The 13,889-nt window shown below is 43.2% G+C and overlaps 1 protein-coding gene across 1 annotated transcript; it reads left to right on the plus strand.

The window, feature by feature from the left end:
- Positions 1-742: 742 nt before the first annotated feature.
- Positions 743-11,327, plus strand: LOC139223184 (procollagen galactosyltransferase 1-like). Its single transcript, XM_070855160.1, has 12 exons — positions 743-1,046; positions 4,840-4,950; positions 5,116-5,233; positions 5,754-5,888; positions 6,988-7,192; positions 7,300-7,419; positions 8,823-8,899; positions 8,988-9,094; positions 9,480-9,612; positions 10,046-10,173; positions 10,667-10,873; positions 10,996-11,327. The coding sequence occupies exons 1-12, from the start codon at positions 829-831 to the stop codon at positions 11,264-11,266; spliced, it is 1,830 nt and encodes a 609-aa protein (XP_070711261.1). The 5' UTR covers positions 743-828; the 3' UTR covers positions 11,267-11,327.
- The last annotated feature ends 2,562 nt before the right edge of the window (positions 11,328-13,889 follow it).

Raw genomic sequence — 13,889 nt, forward strand, 5'->3', positions numbered from 1 at the left:
GCTTTACCCTCTACCCTTAGACCCTCAGTTTGGAAAAGAAACCCCTGCCAAATAAACCCTTTAACATTGTGTCTCATGGAAGCATACAGTACAGCAGCCTCGCGGCGTGTCTTTGTGTTGGTTTGAGCTACATCACTGTTGTAGTTTTTGTAATGTTATTTGACTTTGTACTGCTACTTTTCTCTCAGGTAGAATAGATAACATTGGCTGTATGATATTGAGTTTGATAGATGACTGAAGGGATAAAAAAAACACTTTCTGTGTAATATTTTAGTGTAGATTTTTTGATTGAACAGCTCCTGTCATAAGAGGTCACAGGAAGACATTTTAGCTTCATGTGTAGAGTTCCTGCAGCCGAACAGGTTGGGAACCACAGCTGTAAACTTTAGTGTCACCTGCTTCCTTTCAGTCCTGCAGGCCTGTAGTGTATTGAACACATGGACACGCCCATAGCGCTTCCTATCTGTTTCCTATGGACTACAGCTGGATGTGCTCTTAAAGGGGAGGACAGCACAGCACTGGAGACCTCACTGTCTACTTTGGGATACAATAAGTTATTTTAATAAAACAGGATAGACACTAAACCCAAAGCTGGCAGGATATGACATGGTTCCTTTACATCGTGTGCACCAGACACGTGAAGGAGGGCCCAAGACTGTGTTTTGAAAACACCGAGTTCCCCTTAAACCAGTCCAGACCTGCCCTTTAAGTCAGCCAGCTCCTCTGCCATGTATCCAGTGTCGGCGTAACACAACAGCGGGACCCTCAGCCTCTTCATCCTCCTCGTTCGCTTCTCTATCCGCCGCAGCGAGTTTCCTCTCCCCTGCCATGCCCCGGGTCACCTCGCTGCTGCCCGCCCTGCTGTTCGTTCTCCTGCCGGGCCCGAGCCGGGGGTATTTCCCCGAGGAGCGCTGGAGCCCCGAGTCTCCGCTCCTCGCTCCCCGGGTCGTCATCGCGCTAGTCTGCCGCAACTCTGCGCACTCTCTGCCGCTGTTCCTCGGTGCCATCGAGCGCCTCGACTACCCGAAGGACCGCATTGCGCTGTGGTGAGTGTGCAGCCTCGAATAAACACACGACAGTCGGGAGAATAAGTGAGACTAGGGGGGACTAGGGGTTAAACGTCAGTGTGAGCTCATTAGATGAGCCCCGGAGACACGTCAAGCCCCTGTAGACATTATTACACAGGAAAACTCTGCGTGCCTGTGCGCCTTGGCCAGGTGGGGCCGCTGTGTTATTGTCAATATGTGGGGAAACGCTTCGCCTCCTCTGTTAACAAACCAAACCGGCGGGGAAATGAGTGAAAGTCAAAGCAGCGTGGCTCTACACGCGCCGGGGTGCCGTGTGGAGTTGGCCCCGGCAGCGGAGCGCGGAAGGCGGGCTGCGCAAGCAGAGTCGTGCCCATGAAAAAGTTCCATGTAGTCACAGATCCTCTCTCTCATCGCCCCTGCGTGTCCCCCCCCCCCCCTCCCCTCCCTCCTGGTTTTCCTCCCCTCCCTCTTCTCCCTCCACATCCTCGTCTTGCTCGACTGGACACAAAACCAGTAGTGTTGGGAGAAAAAAATAAATAAAAAAAAGAATCCTGCACAATCCACGTACAGCAAGCTGTGTCTGTGAGGCTGCCAATTAAACGCCTCTGCAGGATTTACCTTCCTGCTATATTGTCACCCACCACCTCCTTCTAGATGATTCTCATCTCCAGCAGCTCTGCTCACTTCCTCTTGGTGACAGAGAGCTCTCTTCACACACCCATGCCTGTGATGAGACCCCCAGCTCTTTGAAGGCAGCCGGATCCTCTGGCTCTGTTCCTCTCCCAGAGGCTCATCCTCCTTTTATCTTTTCAAGAGGTCAGGGGTTACTGGGTCTATCCGCGAAATAATCACTAGGATAATAATAGGGTGAGATCAGAGTCACACTAATACATCCCACTAATATGATTTAATTTGGCATGTGCCGACTAAATTACTGGTAATGCCAGACCTAATGTCAGTGATCTGCTTTGCACACATTTCACCAGGTGACACCACATTCCTCTGCTTGCTCAGTGAATTCACATTGATTTTACCCTCCGTATGAAACGTTTTATAATGTTGTTTCGCCTTGAATTCGATTCATGCAGCGCTTAATGTTAGAAAACCTTTTATTGGCACAGTAAAAACAAGTATACTGAACTTTTATGCAAACGAAATGAGATCTTTTTTGTCTCTAACATGTGTACCTCCTGTGACTGGCAGGTTCTCAATGTTCTGGTAAAGGGGAGTTGATTTATGCCAGGCAGTGAAATTTGGACACAATTTAAAAGTAATGGCTCTCATTGAATACAGCTTGGTTCTCTTTGTTCGTACCAAAGAGTCATTGAAAAAAATCGGATAGTTTGCAAATGTAACATCACTGCTCCATCTTCTTGTTCAGATCCTGTGCCAGCACATCTGTAATTGAAGACTATGATGATCTGTTCATCAGCAATCAGACCTGTCAGATTAGATTATATTTCTTGTCAACCCAGTGGCCTAACAAAGGCAGATGATGGCCTCAAGCAGACTTGTGTTTAACGTAGCTGTGTGAGTTTGGATTAAAATAAACATCATGCGCTGCTGGTACTTGATTGTTTGATCAGAGAGGGTGCTGTGCCTCATGGGTGAACTTTTCCAGTGGGAGCTTGAATGAGGGACTCAAGTGTCCGTGCGCCTCTTTTAACAAACCAGCCTGGATGTTGAGCTTTTCTTATTCGAGCCAGAAATTCAGCCAGTGTGCCTGAGTCTAACTGTGCCCATTGGCAGCGTGAGCTCAGTTTTCCGCGTGGTTGCTTTGATCTACAACATATCTCTTCTCCTGGTGGAAGAACAGATATAAAAAGTTTAGAAATGCAGCGTGCAAGACATAAACTGAGCCGCTAGCCGGCCACCTGTCGATACCTGCAGTTATCAGCCTGACAGGATAAGATGGAGTACTTGGCAAGCAGCAGCATAGACACACATGCATGCAGACTGCCTAATGGTGTGTGTGTGTGTTCTGCAGGGACATGCAGGAGGCATAATATCAATCCATAAATCTTCCCTTTTCATCCCTCTGCCTCTTTCTCAGCTCTCTCTTATCCTTTAGGCACGGTGCTATTGCTGGCATGCGAGCAATCTCAAATACTCTCTCTCTATAAGCCCTTTTTTATTCACTAGCTCTGCAGTCGGAGAGGGGAAAGTAGACGGATGCAGAGAGGGAACAAGATGGATCGGTGGTCTGGTCACATGTAGGTGCCTAGATGGCACTGTGCTGTTAAAATGCCACAGACAGATGGGAAACTAACAACTGCAGCACGCCTACTGTCACTCCATTTCTCTCATATTTACACATTCTTTCCCCCTCTCTGTGTCATTCCTTCCCCCTTTCTGTGTTTGTCTGTGTCTCTGGCCCTCACTGACACACACTGAGATTTGTTATGATAACACAGACAGCAGACGAATGCCACTCCTCCCCTTCTCAGCCCCTATTGTCTGTCTTTGTTCTTCTTTGTCCACGCCTGGCATTAGGGACGTGCAGCTCTGCTCTAATCACAAGCAGACCCTCAGAGGCAGCGTTGGTGTTAAAATTCAATATTATCTTGCTTTATACTGAGATATGTCTTAAATGTTGTCTTTTTCCCTGCAGCTGCATTTTCATGTCAAGAAAAATGGTTAAAATGATGCTGCTTCTGCTGCCCCATAATAGCCAGAAAATCAGTTCATTGCAGCGTTAAGGTGATACAGTGACATGTAAGACTTTTCTGAGCTTATTTGATGGTTTTAGCTCAAGAAATCCTTCATCTGTTCATGTTTTTTTTTTATGCTTCATGTGTTGATGGCATGTATTTGTCATGAAATAACAGTTATTGACGTTATTGACTAATTTTGGTTAAGCGATTAATTGTTTATTCTATAAAATAGCATAAAGAAAGAAGTGAAACACGCCCATTTCACTTTTCCAGAGCCCAGAATGGCCTCTTCAAATTGCTTTTTTTCATCTGACCAATGTTAAAAAACCTAAATCTGTTGAATTTGCAGTTATATAATACAGAAAATCTGCTAATTCTCACATTAAGAAGCTCCTCATTAAATCTGTTTTATTTATAAATGACTAATCTCCTCGGCATTATTTTGATATATTTAAGTTTGTCAGTGTTGCATAAACCAGAAAATGTACTTTATTAGGATACATGCTGCATCTTTGGATTATATTTATTTCAAAATACCGATGGAAACACAGATTCTGATAGCTTAACTTATTGACGATTAGCAATGTACCAATGTGACAGGAGTGTGCTAATGTCTGCATCTTCTGTGTGTAAGGTAACATGAGTATATGACTGCATGTCATTTGTTTCTGTCAGTGGAAGCGTTATTCATGTAGTTCACTATCATAAATGAATGGAGGGGAACAGAAAACAATGCAGCTACAGCTGTGAGAAGTCTGTTTGACTGACAGAATAATAACTATAATAATAAATCAGGCATTCGTCATACAGAGGGATTTCTGTGGTGCTCAAAAATCAATCAGTACAGCTGAATAAAGGAGGAATCACTGAATTTTAACGCCAGTGTTAACAATCTGTGTTTATGGGGACACAAGTCATGATTTAATAAGGTCAGTACTGGGATCAATATTGTCCCTGTGTATCGGATCAGTGCATTCCTATTTTATGGCTGTTCTAATCTAACATTTGACACACTGTGATTGAAGATTTTGTCCATATATCTACTCCTAAGCCAAAGTAACACAGAACCAGTGAGAAGAATACCTTAGAGAGGTGGTGGTTCTGCTGATCAAGGTGGAGTCCTCACTCTCTCTCTGTTTCCTTTCATCGTCCCACAGGGTGGCGACAGACCACAACACAGATAACACAACAGCCATCCTGAGAGAGTGGCTCATCAAGGTGCAGAATCACTATCACTATGTGGAGTGGAGACCCGAAGATGAACCCAGGTACTCTGTGTGTGTGTGTGTGTGTGTGTGTGTGTGTGTGTGTGTGTGTGTGTGTGTGTGTGTGTGTGTGTGTGTGTGTGTGTGTGTGTGTGTGTGTGTGTGTCTGAGCGAGTGTGTGTGTGGCATACAAGTGCATCACTCAATGAGTCTGTGTGTGTGTCTCAGTGCCTTTGAAGACGAGGTGGGGCCTAAGCACTGGAATAATCTCCGTTATGAACATGTAATGAAGCTCCGTCAGGCAGCGCTGGAGACTGCCCGTGAGATCTGGGCCGACTACCTCCTGGTATGTTATTATCTACTCAACGGCTTCATAAGCCTCTTCTTATTATGTTCTCTCAGTGATGCCTCTGACTGGGGGGTCAGACGTGTATAAGTGAGTGGGCTGATTCCTGGCGCTCAACTGTTGAAATGAGCACGCATCCATCGTTGGGATAAAAAGTAGAAAACAAAAGGAAATGTACTGAAGTGACAAAAACAATGACTACTGAATACAACCATCTGTGAGCTTTTTTTGTGTTATTATTAATTGCCACTTTTTTTTTTTTCTAAAAATCTAAAAAAATGCTTAATGAACTGCAGGGATCTGATTAGTTTTTACCCGTAAGAGTTAAGGGATAGTGTAGAATGAAATATTGTTGCTATGGTTACCTGCATTTTGATGTAATGTGTACCGATTTAGAGATTGTTAAAGTGTTTTCCTCATTTTTAAACCCTGAAAAAAGCTAGTAAGAAGACCTTGAGTTGGGAGTGAATGAACTTGGATAGCGTTAGTTAAGCTGTGACATTTCTCTGCCCGTGTGCAGGTGGCTGACTGCGACAACCTGCTCACCAATCCGAATGTGCTATGGAAGCTGATGAGAGAGAACATGACCATCGTAGCGCCTATGCTGGAGTCTAGAGCTGCGTACTCTAACTTCTGGTGCGGCATGACTTCCCAGGTAGAGCAGATGTTTTGTTTATATGCTGTTGATAACTTGAACACCTCCAGAACAGCGTTAGGTACACTTCACAACTCCTTTGCACCAGACTCAAGCATTACATCGTGTATAGGGTTGCTGTTCTGGGTGTGGTATCACACACATAATGAAAGTTTCTTCCAACACCCTGATTTACTCCAAAGCACAACCTGAACCGACAGACTGTGAAGATTATGTATCAAGTAAAGCCTCTTCATAATGTCTTCCTGGACGAATAATGTGGTCCAGATAAAGTCTGCTATTAACTCTATGGATTTCTGATAGTGAGTAAAATGTCACTTTTCATACATTCCTGCTGTGTAATAGAGTGCATGAATAATGAATCAATTTCACTGCGCAGGAGATATGTTTTCTTATTTTTATTGCATTCAGTATAGTTATTCCTCTGAGATTACAGTGCAAATGTGTAAATGATTTTTCTCACAACCCACGCTGCTTATTATGTTTAATTTGCCCCACCTTCTCAGTCTGTTAGTGCTGGCTTCACCAAATACTGCTGCTGTTTGTGCTGCTAATTTAAAACTCTAAATATATATAATATGCAGACGCTGTGGTGATTTTGTCTAATCACATTTGCACATCTGATATGTCAGGCATTGCGTACTTGTATGTCTTGGATACAGTTCTGCCTGTGATCTATTTCTGTCTAGACAGGATGCCTTTAAGTACTCATCCTTGCTTCTTTTCAAATCAGACTAGACATATGGACACGGTCTGTCCTCCAGCACAAAATAAACCAACTCGAAGAGTCAGCCTCTCTGATTCCTTCAAAGAACATTTTCTTTCATGACAGTTAACGCTCCTGTAGCCAAAAGGCAATAAGCAATATTTGTATTTTTTTTTTTTCTTAAAGTCAGTAATACTCATTATTTTACAGTAACTTAGTGGCAAAGTATAGAGTTTGAAATATGTCTTCCTATAAAGTGTCTTTTCATATCTCTTTAATTGAGTCTTTAGACATTTAGAGTTTCCCCCCTGCCTTTCATGAAGAAACAAGTTGGATACAAGAAAACTGTGACTAACCTCACAGTGTTTGTGTGTTTGTGTTCCCTCCCCGTAGGGTTACTACAAGCGCACACCAGCCTACATGCCCATCCGTAAGCAGGAGCGCCGCGGCTGTTTCGCTGTGCCGATGGTCCACTCTACCTACCTTGTGGACCTACAGAAAGAGGCCTCCCGTCAGCTGGCTTTTTATCCGCCGCATCCTGAGTACAGCTGGGCGATGGATGATGTTATCGTCTTTGCCTACTCGGCTCGCATGGCAGGTGAGACAAATTCAGCAGATTTGGACTAGTCGTGTGGAAGTCTTGTTAAATGTCTTGTGGGTTTTGTATGTATTTGTAAGCTTGTTTTTCCTCTCATATCCTCTCAGATGTGCAGATGTACGTGTGCAACAAAGAAACATACGGGTATTTCCCAGTTCCAATGCGATCCTACGCTACCATGCAGGATGAGGTGGAGAGCTTCTTGCATACTCAGCTTGAGATCATGGGTGAGTCGAGGGGTCAAAGGGCTCTCAGAAAGACCAGAATGATTTCTTTGTGTTCTATGATTTAACAAAAAAGACTGGATCAGACTGGATAATGTCTTTGTACAAAGGAAGTTTGTTGGTTTCAAATGTACCAATTTTGTTACTCCAACTTTCACCATGTCATGTTGTACTAGTCTGCAGACTTTGCATTTAATTTTTGAAATTTTTATGACTGTGTGCTGGCAATGGCATGGCCAGAGGCATGATGTGTCCAGGTTCTCCGTCCATCCCATTTTTATGGATGGGGTATCTCAGAAATACCCTCAGGGAATTTCTTCAAAGCTCACCATAACCTCATAGAACATGTTTTGTAGCTATATCTCAAGAAATCATACAATAATTACAAATTTTACAAAATATCTGATAGGTTGAAATGATTAAGTGACAACATTTTATGTCCAAATGTGCTAAGGTCAACATCATTGTGACATTTTCTGCTTGAGGCCATTATTCAACACCATAACTCAGGAACAGAAGCGGGAGTGTGTGACCACATGATCACATTTCACTGAATTGGTGACACTAACCTTGAGTCTGGACAGATATGGATATAAACTGCAATTTAACTGGTTCGCGGAAGTATAGAACTGTGAGGCGGTAATTCTAGTTTACAACTTGTGTTTAACTGAACTGGATGTTGTTTTTTTTTTGCTGTACATAATCTTCATGCAAGAGGTTGCCCAAAGTTATAAAGTTAAACTTTTTCAGAGTTTCAGAGATACACGCTTCCACCATAGGAATGCAATAATATGCCTGAAAACTACTCACGATTAAATTCTGCCTGCTTTTGCTACACTGCAAAATCACCCTTGCTTAAATGTTTCTGCAGCCACTTTGCTCTGGTTAAGACGTTGGTAGTTAAGCATGGAAAGCTGTTCAGATGACACACACAGTACCAGAGGAGAGCAAAAGCAGTGTGCATAAAAAGTGCCATTAAAATGCAAAGGAAATACAGTGATGGATCATGTTCCTATAACTCAAGGACTGCCAAAATGGTTATACCAAGGACTCCCAGAATACAAGGACTCCCAAGATAGACTCCATGTTATCAGAGTCTTTTGTTAAATATCACTTTATATACTGTACAACATGTCTGTGTGCATTACAGGTGGGGAAAGACGTGTGAGATGGGCTGTGAAGCCTACATCATGAAAAATACTAATAGGCCTCTTTTTTACATACATCTTGATAGATTGTAGCATGTGAAATCAAAGGAAAAGCAAAACTATGGTTCCTTTTAGGGAGCTCCCTAGAACTCTCCTGAGGACCCCTGAGCATCTCTGGTCCACGTTTTGGGCAAACCTGTTCCAACACATTGCACATTCTCTTTGTATCCACCCCCCTCCTTTTTTTTTCTTTGAAAGTGAAAAATCCTCCGTTGGAGCCCTCCAGCTTCCTGTCTCTTCCTCCCAAGCAGCCTAACAAGATGGGCTTTGATGAGGTACACACACTGAACCACATACACACATAAAAACACACACAGTAACCTCAGCATGTGTGTGTGAGGCTTTGCGTTTGTGTGCACCCAGGTGTTTATGATCAATCTGGTGCGGAGAACTGACCGTCGTGAGCGAATGCTAAGAACTCTATACGAGCAGGAGCTCAGCTGTAAGGTTGTTGCTGCTGTGGATGGCAAGTACGTTTCTCTTCTTCTTCTTCTTCTTCTTCTTCCTCCCCCACTGCTTGTCTCTGCCTGATTTGTGCCTCTGCAACATGCGGAGTAGATTGATGCAGGGCTCAGACAAACAACCAGGTGAAGAGTAGCGGGCGCATGCTGTCATTTATAGATCCCTTGAACACAGTTTTACCTCATCTATGAGGAAAATATAGAGGCTAACCAGCCATTAGGTTGTGTCCTGTTTTATGTGTTTGATTGTTCCTTCCATTTCCTCATCTTAAAAGCCTGCCTGGCTTATGTTATATTGGAGTTTTATGTATGTCATTTTTACACATACATCACATCCCTATGATTTATTGTTTACATCTGTAATCTCTTTGTCCACCCCTTCTCTTTCTCTCAGAACCCTGAACAAGTCTGACACAGAGTCGATGGGGATTAAGATGCTGCCCGGGTACAAAGACCCTTATCACGGTCGACCTCTCACAAAGGGCGAACTCGGTTGTTTCCTCTCTCATTACAACATCTGGAAGGAGGTGAGACCTCAGGCCTCTGAGTCTACCTGTACGAGGTAGATAACGTTTACTACCGAAACACAGAGTAACTCTGTTTGTCTGAGAAAAGACATCTTGGGGGAAGTAATGAGCTTGTTTTATTGATGTTTCAATAAATGACCCTTTGTGAAATAAGTTTTGAAAACCTGTCAATGGTTATTTGTCTTCATGTCCTCAGTTTACATCATAAACATCATATCAGAAAAAGTTCTAACCGTAGGTACTGTGCTTAAATTTGGTTCTTTTGTGGATTGTTTTCTTTTTGTAAGAGTTAAGAAAGTGTGTCCCTAATGAGTGCAGTCCATTAGCATAAGGATGTAAACCAGCTACATTCAACCACCTGAATCAAGCTAATGCAACAACAGCACTATGAGAGGAATGGAAATCCACTTTTTCCCGTATATACTGTGTGCAGATCGCAGATCGTGGTCTGCAGACCTCCCTGATCATCGAGGACGACCTCCGCTTCGAGGTGTTCTTCAAACGACGTCTCCAGGCGCTGCTGCAGGAGGTGACGACACACAAGCTGGACTGGGATCTCATGTGAGTGATGCTTCAACGAACAGAAGGAAAGCACGATGTCGTAAACAGAGAGGATAATCGTCCCCCCACAGTGAAATCCATCCATCTGTCACTCATGATATCTCAGACACCACTGATCACAGCACTTGTGGGAATAATGCGTTTTAGCATCACTCTGCTGAGCTGCTGCGGCATTTTCTCACTCGCAGAGATTGATCAATTTGCCATCCATCATACCAAATGGACTAGAAAAACATGAATTCTCATAATCAGCATTGAAACACTAGATGGCCATAAACATATTGTGTTGTTAACGCATCCAAGGGACTCTAGTGTTTCTATGTTGAATAATATTGAGGATTTCATTAAAGCAAAACTTTTAAATAAGAAGAGAAGACAAGATGGTAAGTCCTGTTTAAATGATTTGATTGTAGTCTGAGATGATGCGGTTACTAATCCAGCCGTAACTGGACTCCAAGTGTAGTGATTGTGATTTTTATCGACTCTCATTCAGTTACATCGGGCGGAAGCGAATGCAGGTGGACCACTCGGAGAAGTCTGTACCAAACATCCACAATCTGGTGGAGGCAGACTACTCCTACTGGACACTCGGCTACATGCTGTCGTTACAAGGAGCCCAGAAGCTCCTCGGGGCCCAGCCTTTGAGAAAGATGCTTCCCGTAGACGAGTTCCTCCCTGTCATGTACAACAAACATCCAGTGTGAGTTTAACCCATCTGGCCCTTCATCCTCTTTCTGATCCTCTTATCTGTCTCTTCTGTTTGATTCTGTCCTGTAGCGCTCTCGTTAATCTAATCACATCCCTGCTCCTCTCACTCATCAGTTCAGAGTACATGGACCACTTTGAGATCCGAGACCTGCGTGCGTTTTCTGCCGAGCCGCTTCTAGTGTATCCGACCCATTACACAGGAGACAAGGGCTACATTAGTGACACGGAAACATCGGTGGTCTGGGATAACGAGACTATCAAAACCGACTGGGACCGAGCCAAGTCGAGGAAAACTCAGGAGCAAGGGGAGCTGAGCTTTGAGGCCCAGAACTCCGACGTACTGCAGTCTGAACTGGAGAACTGGAGCACACGGGACGAGCTGTGACGAAGAAGAGAGGGCATGAGGATGAAACGGAGAAACTCTGGCGTACAGAGACGAGGATGTGGGAGGCAGAACAAAGTTGTGGTAGTGTGGGGGGGGGTGAATAAGATGGAGGGAATACAGGAGAATGCAGGAAAAGAGGGAGGAAAGGCAGAGGAATTGGACGCAGGCCTGGTGAGGGACAAATGCTTTTCTCTTTCTTTGATCTTTCTCTTAAGAGAGGAGGTTAGATGTCGAGTTAACTCTTGAAGAGTCATCCAGCAGCTTTCATTTTATTTATTGCATCCAACGCACATCCCTTGACTACAGCTTGGTCCAATAATACTTCCATGTTTTAAATAACATGCCGCCACCATACGCCACATTATACATAAATTCCCCCTTTGTGAAACCTCTTTTACAGAAAAACAAAACACAGATTGGAAGAAGATGCAGTATTTAAGCTTAAAATGTCTCTAAGTCCAGCATGTCGTCACGTCACTAAAACTACAGGTTAAAGCTGCAGTATGCTTTGGGTTTGAAATGGAAGCTTCTAAAATATACAAAGATTATGTCACATTTCTTCCATTTAGTGCTACACTCTGCTTCACTCTTAGTGGTTCCCAACCTGTCCGCCTTTTAACCCCTTAAAAAGAAGTAATGCTTACAACCTGTAATCAGCTGTCTGTCTACTGGCTGTGACGAGTTCTACCAAAGAGCACGTTTCCTTGCTTTTATCTGAACACTTTTTATAGTCCGGAAGAAGAAGTTAAATTATCAGAGAGAAAAAAAAGCATGAAATATGTTTTTTATGCTTTCCTCTCTGGGAGCCTCTGCTCTGTTGTCATCTTCTTTGTCCTCTTCTTCTTCCAGTGCTTCTCAACACCTTGCTGTTTAGTGGAGCTCCAATAAGCCAGTGTGTTATTTATGTAAGTGTTTTGTCACTCATGAATGTATCAATGTTTTTCTTTTATTTTCTGTCAAACTTTCCTACAGTTTGATGTATTTAAGTATTTTTTACTGCCCCCCCCCCACTACATATTGCAGTTTTAACCCAAATGATTTTTTTTTTTGACGACCAGAAAAACAAATGAATATAGATTTGTAGTAACTTTTCCCGTTTTGTCTCTCCTCTGTGATTACAAAGTGTGTCTTTTTTTTAACCAAAGAATGAATAAAAACTTTTATAATGAAAGACTTTTGGTTTTAGTTGCGTTGCTCTCTACTGCATTTAGCTCGGACTATAAGGGGAAATACTGGGGCATCGTCCCTCAAAGCTCAGTTAAACCTCAGTTAAAGGCACATGGTAGCACTGTCATTGTACAAATTGTGGGTTCATTTCTAGTCCAAGCTGCAGTACAGTCGCTAAAACATCAAAACACACTCTGTGCTGCCTTTTTTTTGGCACACAGCAGTGTTATTTCAGTGCAGACATGAACATCCCACAAACCCAGTTGAGACATTTCTTTTAATTAGCGCCTGCCGGTGTTTGCCTGCCCTGCAAGTACATAATGGTCAGTTTGGGCTGCAGCAGGCCGCCATTAATCCTCCTCCCTCACTGTGTTTACACAGACAGTGCCTTATTTACTGTTAACCTGTGAAGCATGACCCTGCTATAGTGACTGTTAAACACCGAGATTTTATCACTGGATGGACAAAATTAGAAATAATGTATATATAAGAATGTAATTATACTTTATACATAAAATTACTTCATTACAAACATGTCTTGGTGTGCATGTTTATTCTCCATACATGATGGACTGTGTGCACAATCATTTCTGAAATATACTAACTGTGCCATAATCACCATTGTTCTAGAGTAGTGTTTTTCCTGATTAGAGCTAAACACAAAGTACAGCTAAGGATCATGGGAATGTCACTATTTTTTGCAGGTACTTGTCCAAAGTATCGGACAAATTGAAATTTGAAATTTTGACCTTGTGTCAGCACTACGTGAAAAGTTTCACCAGATCACCACCATTATTCTACATCACCCTGAGGAGTGTCTTGTCAGAAGGGGTGGACAGAATGAGTGACAGTACAGCCATGTTGCCGGCATGGCTAAAAAGCTTTAGTGTGTATTGTGTGTGTTTGCTCACATATGTTTATTATGCCATGGGAGGCTCTGTCTGTGTGTGTCTGCGCATCCACGTGCAGTGACACACGTCTGTGTGACTCAGACTAATCCTATTAGGTTTCTCTCTCTCCCCCACCTCTATATTTACCTCAACCCTGATGATGAGATTAATGCAGGTTCTTTCTGCAGCTGCCTCTGCAGATCGATAGCCACTTGTCTACAGCAGGACCTGTTGTGGCTTCACTAGAACCGGTCTCAACTCAAATGAGCAGGTTTCGTAGTTCATTTCCCTGACATCCTGCCACCAAAAAGAACCATTAAAATTCTCGGAGGGGTAAATGAGTGATATCAGTATTGAGTGCGACTACAACCAGCACTGTTTGGTTGTGAGGGAAAGGGTGAAGCAGCATAGGAGGCTTCACTTGCTGCTAACATCAAACATATCTCTCGTTTTCTTTGTTTCATATCTGGAACATTTAACCTACACATCAGTCTTCCCTTTGCAATCCAATTTGTCTTGTTTCTTCATCCCTCGTTTCCTCCCTCCTTTCCATCTCCTTAGGTAAT

This window comes from Pempheris klunzingeri, chromosome 3 (genome assembly GCF_042242105.1).
Source record: "Pempheris klunzingeri isolate RE-2024b chromosome 3, fPemKlu1.hap1, whole genome shotgun sequence".
NCBI classification, from domain to species: Eukaryota; Metazoa; Chordata; class Actinopteri; order Acropomatiformes; family Pempheridae; genus Pempheris; species Pempheris klunzingeri.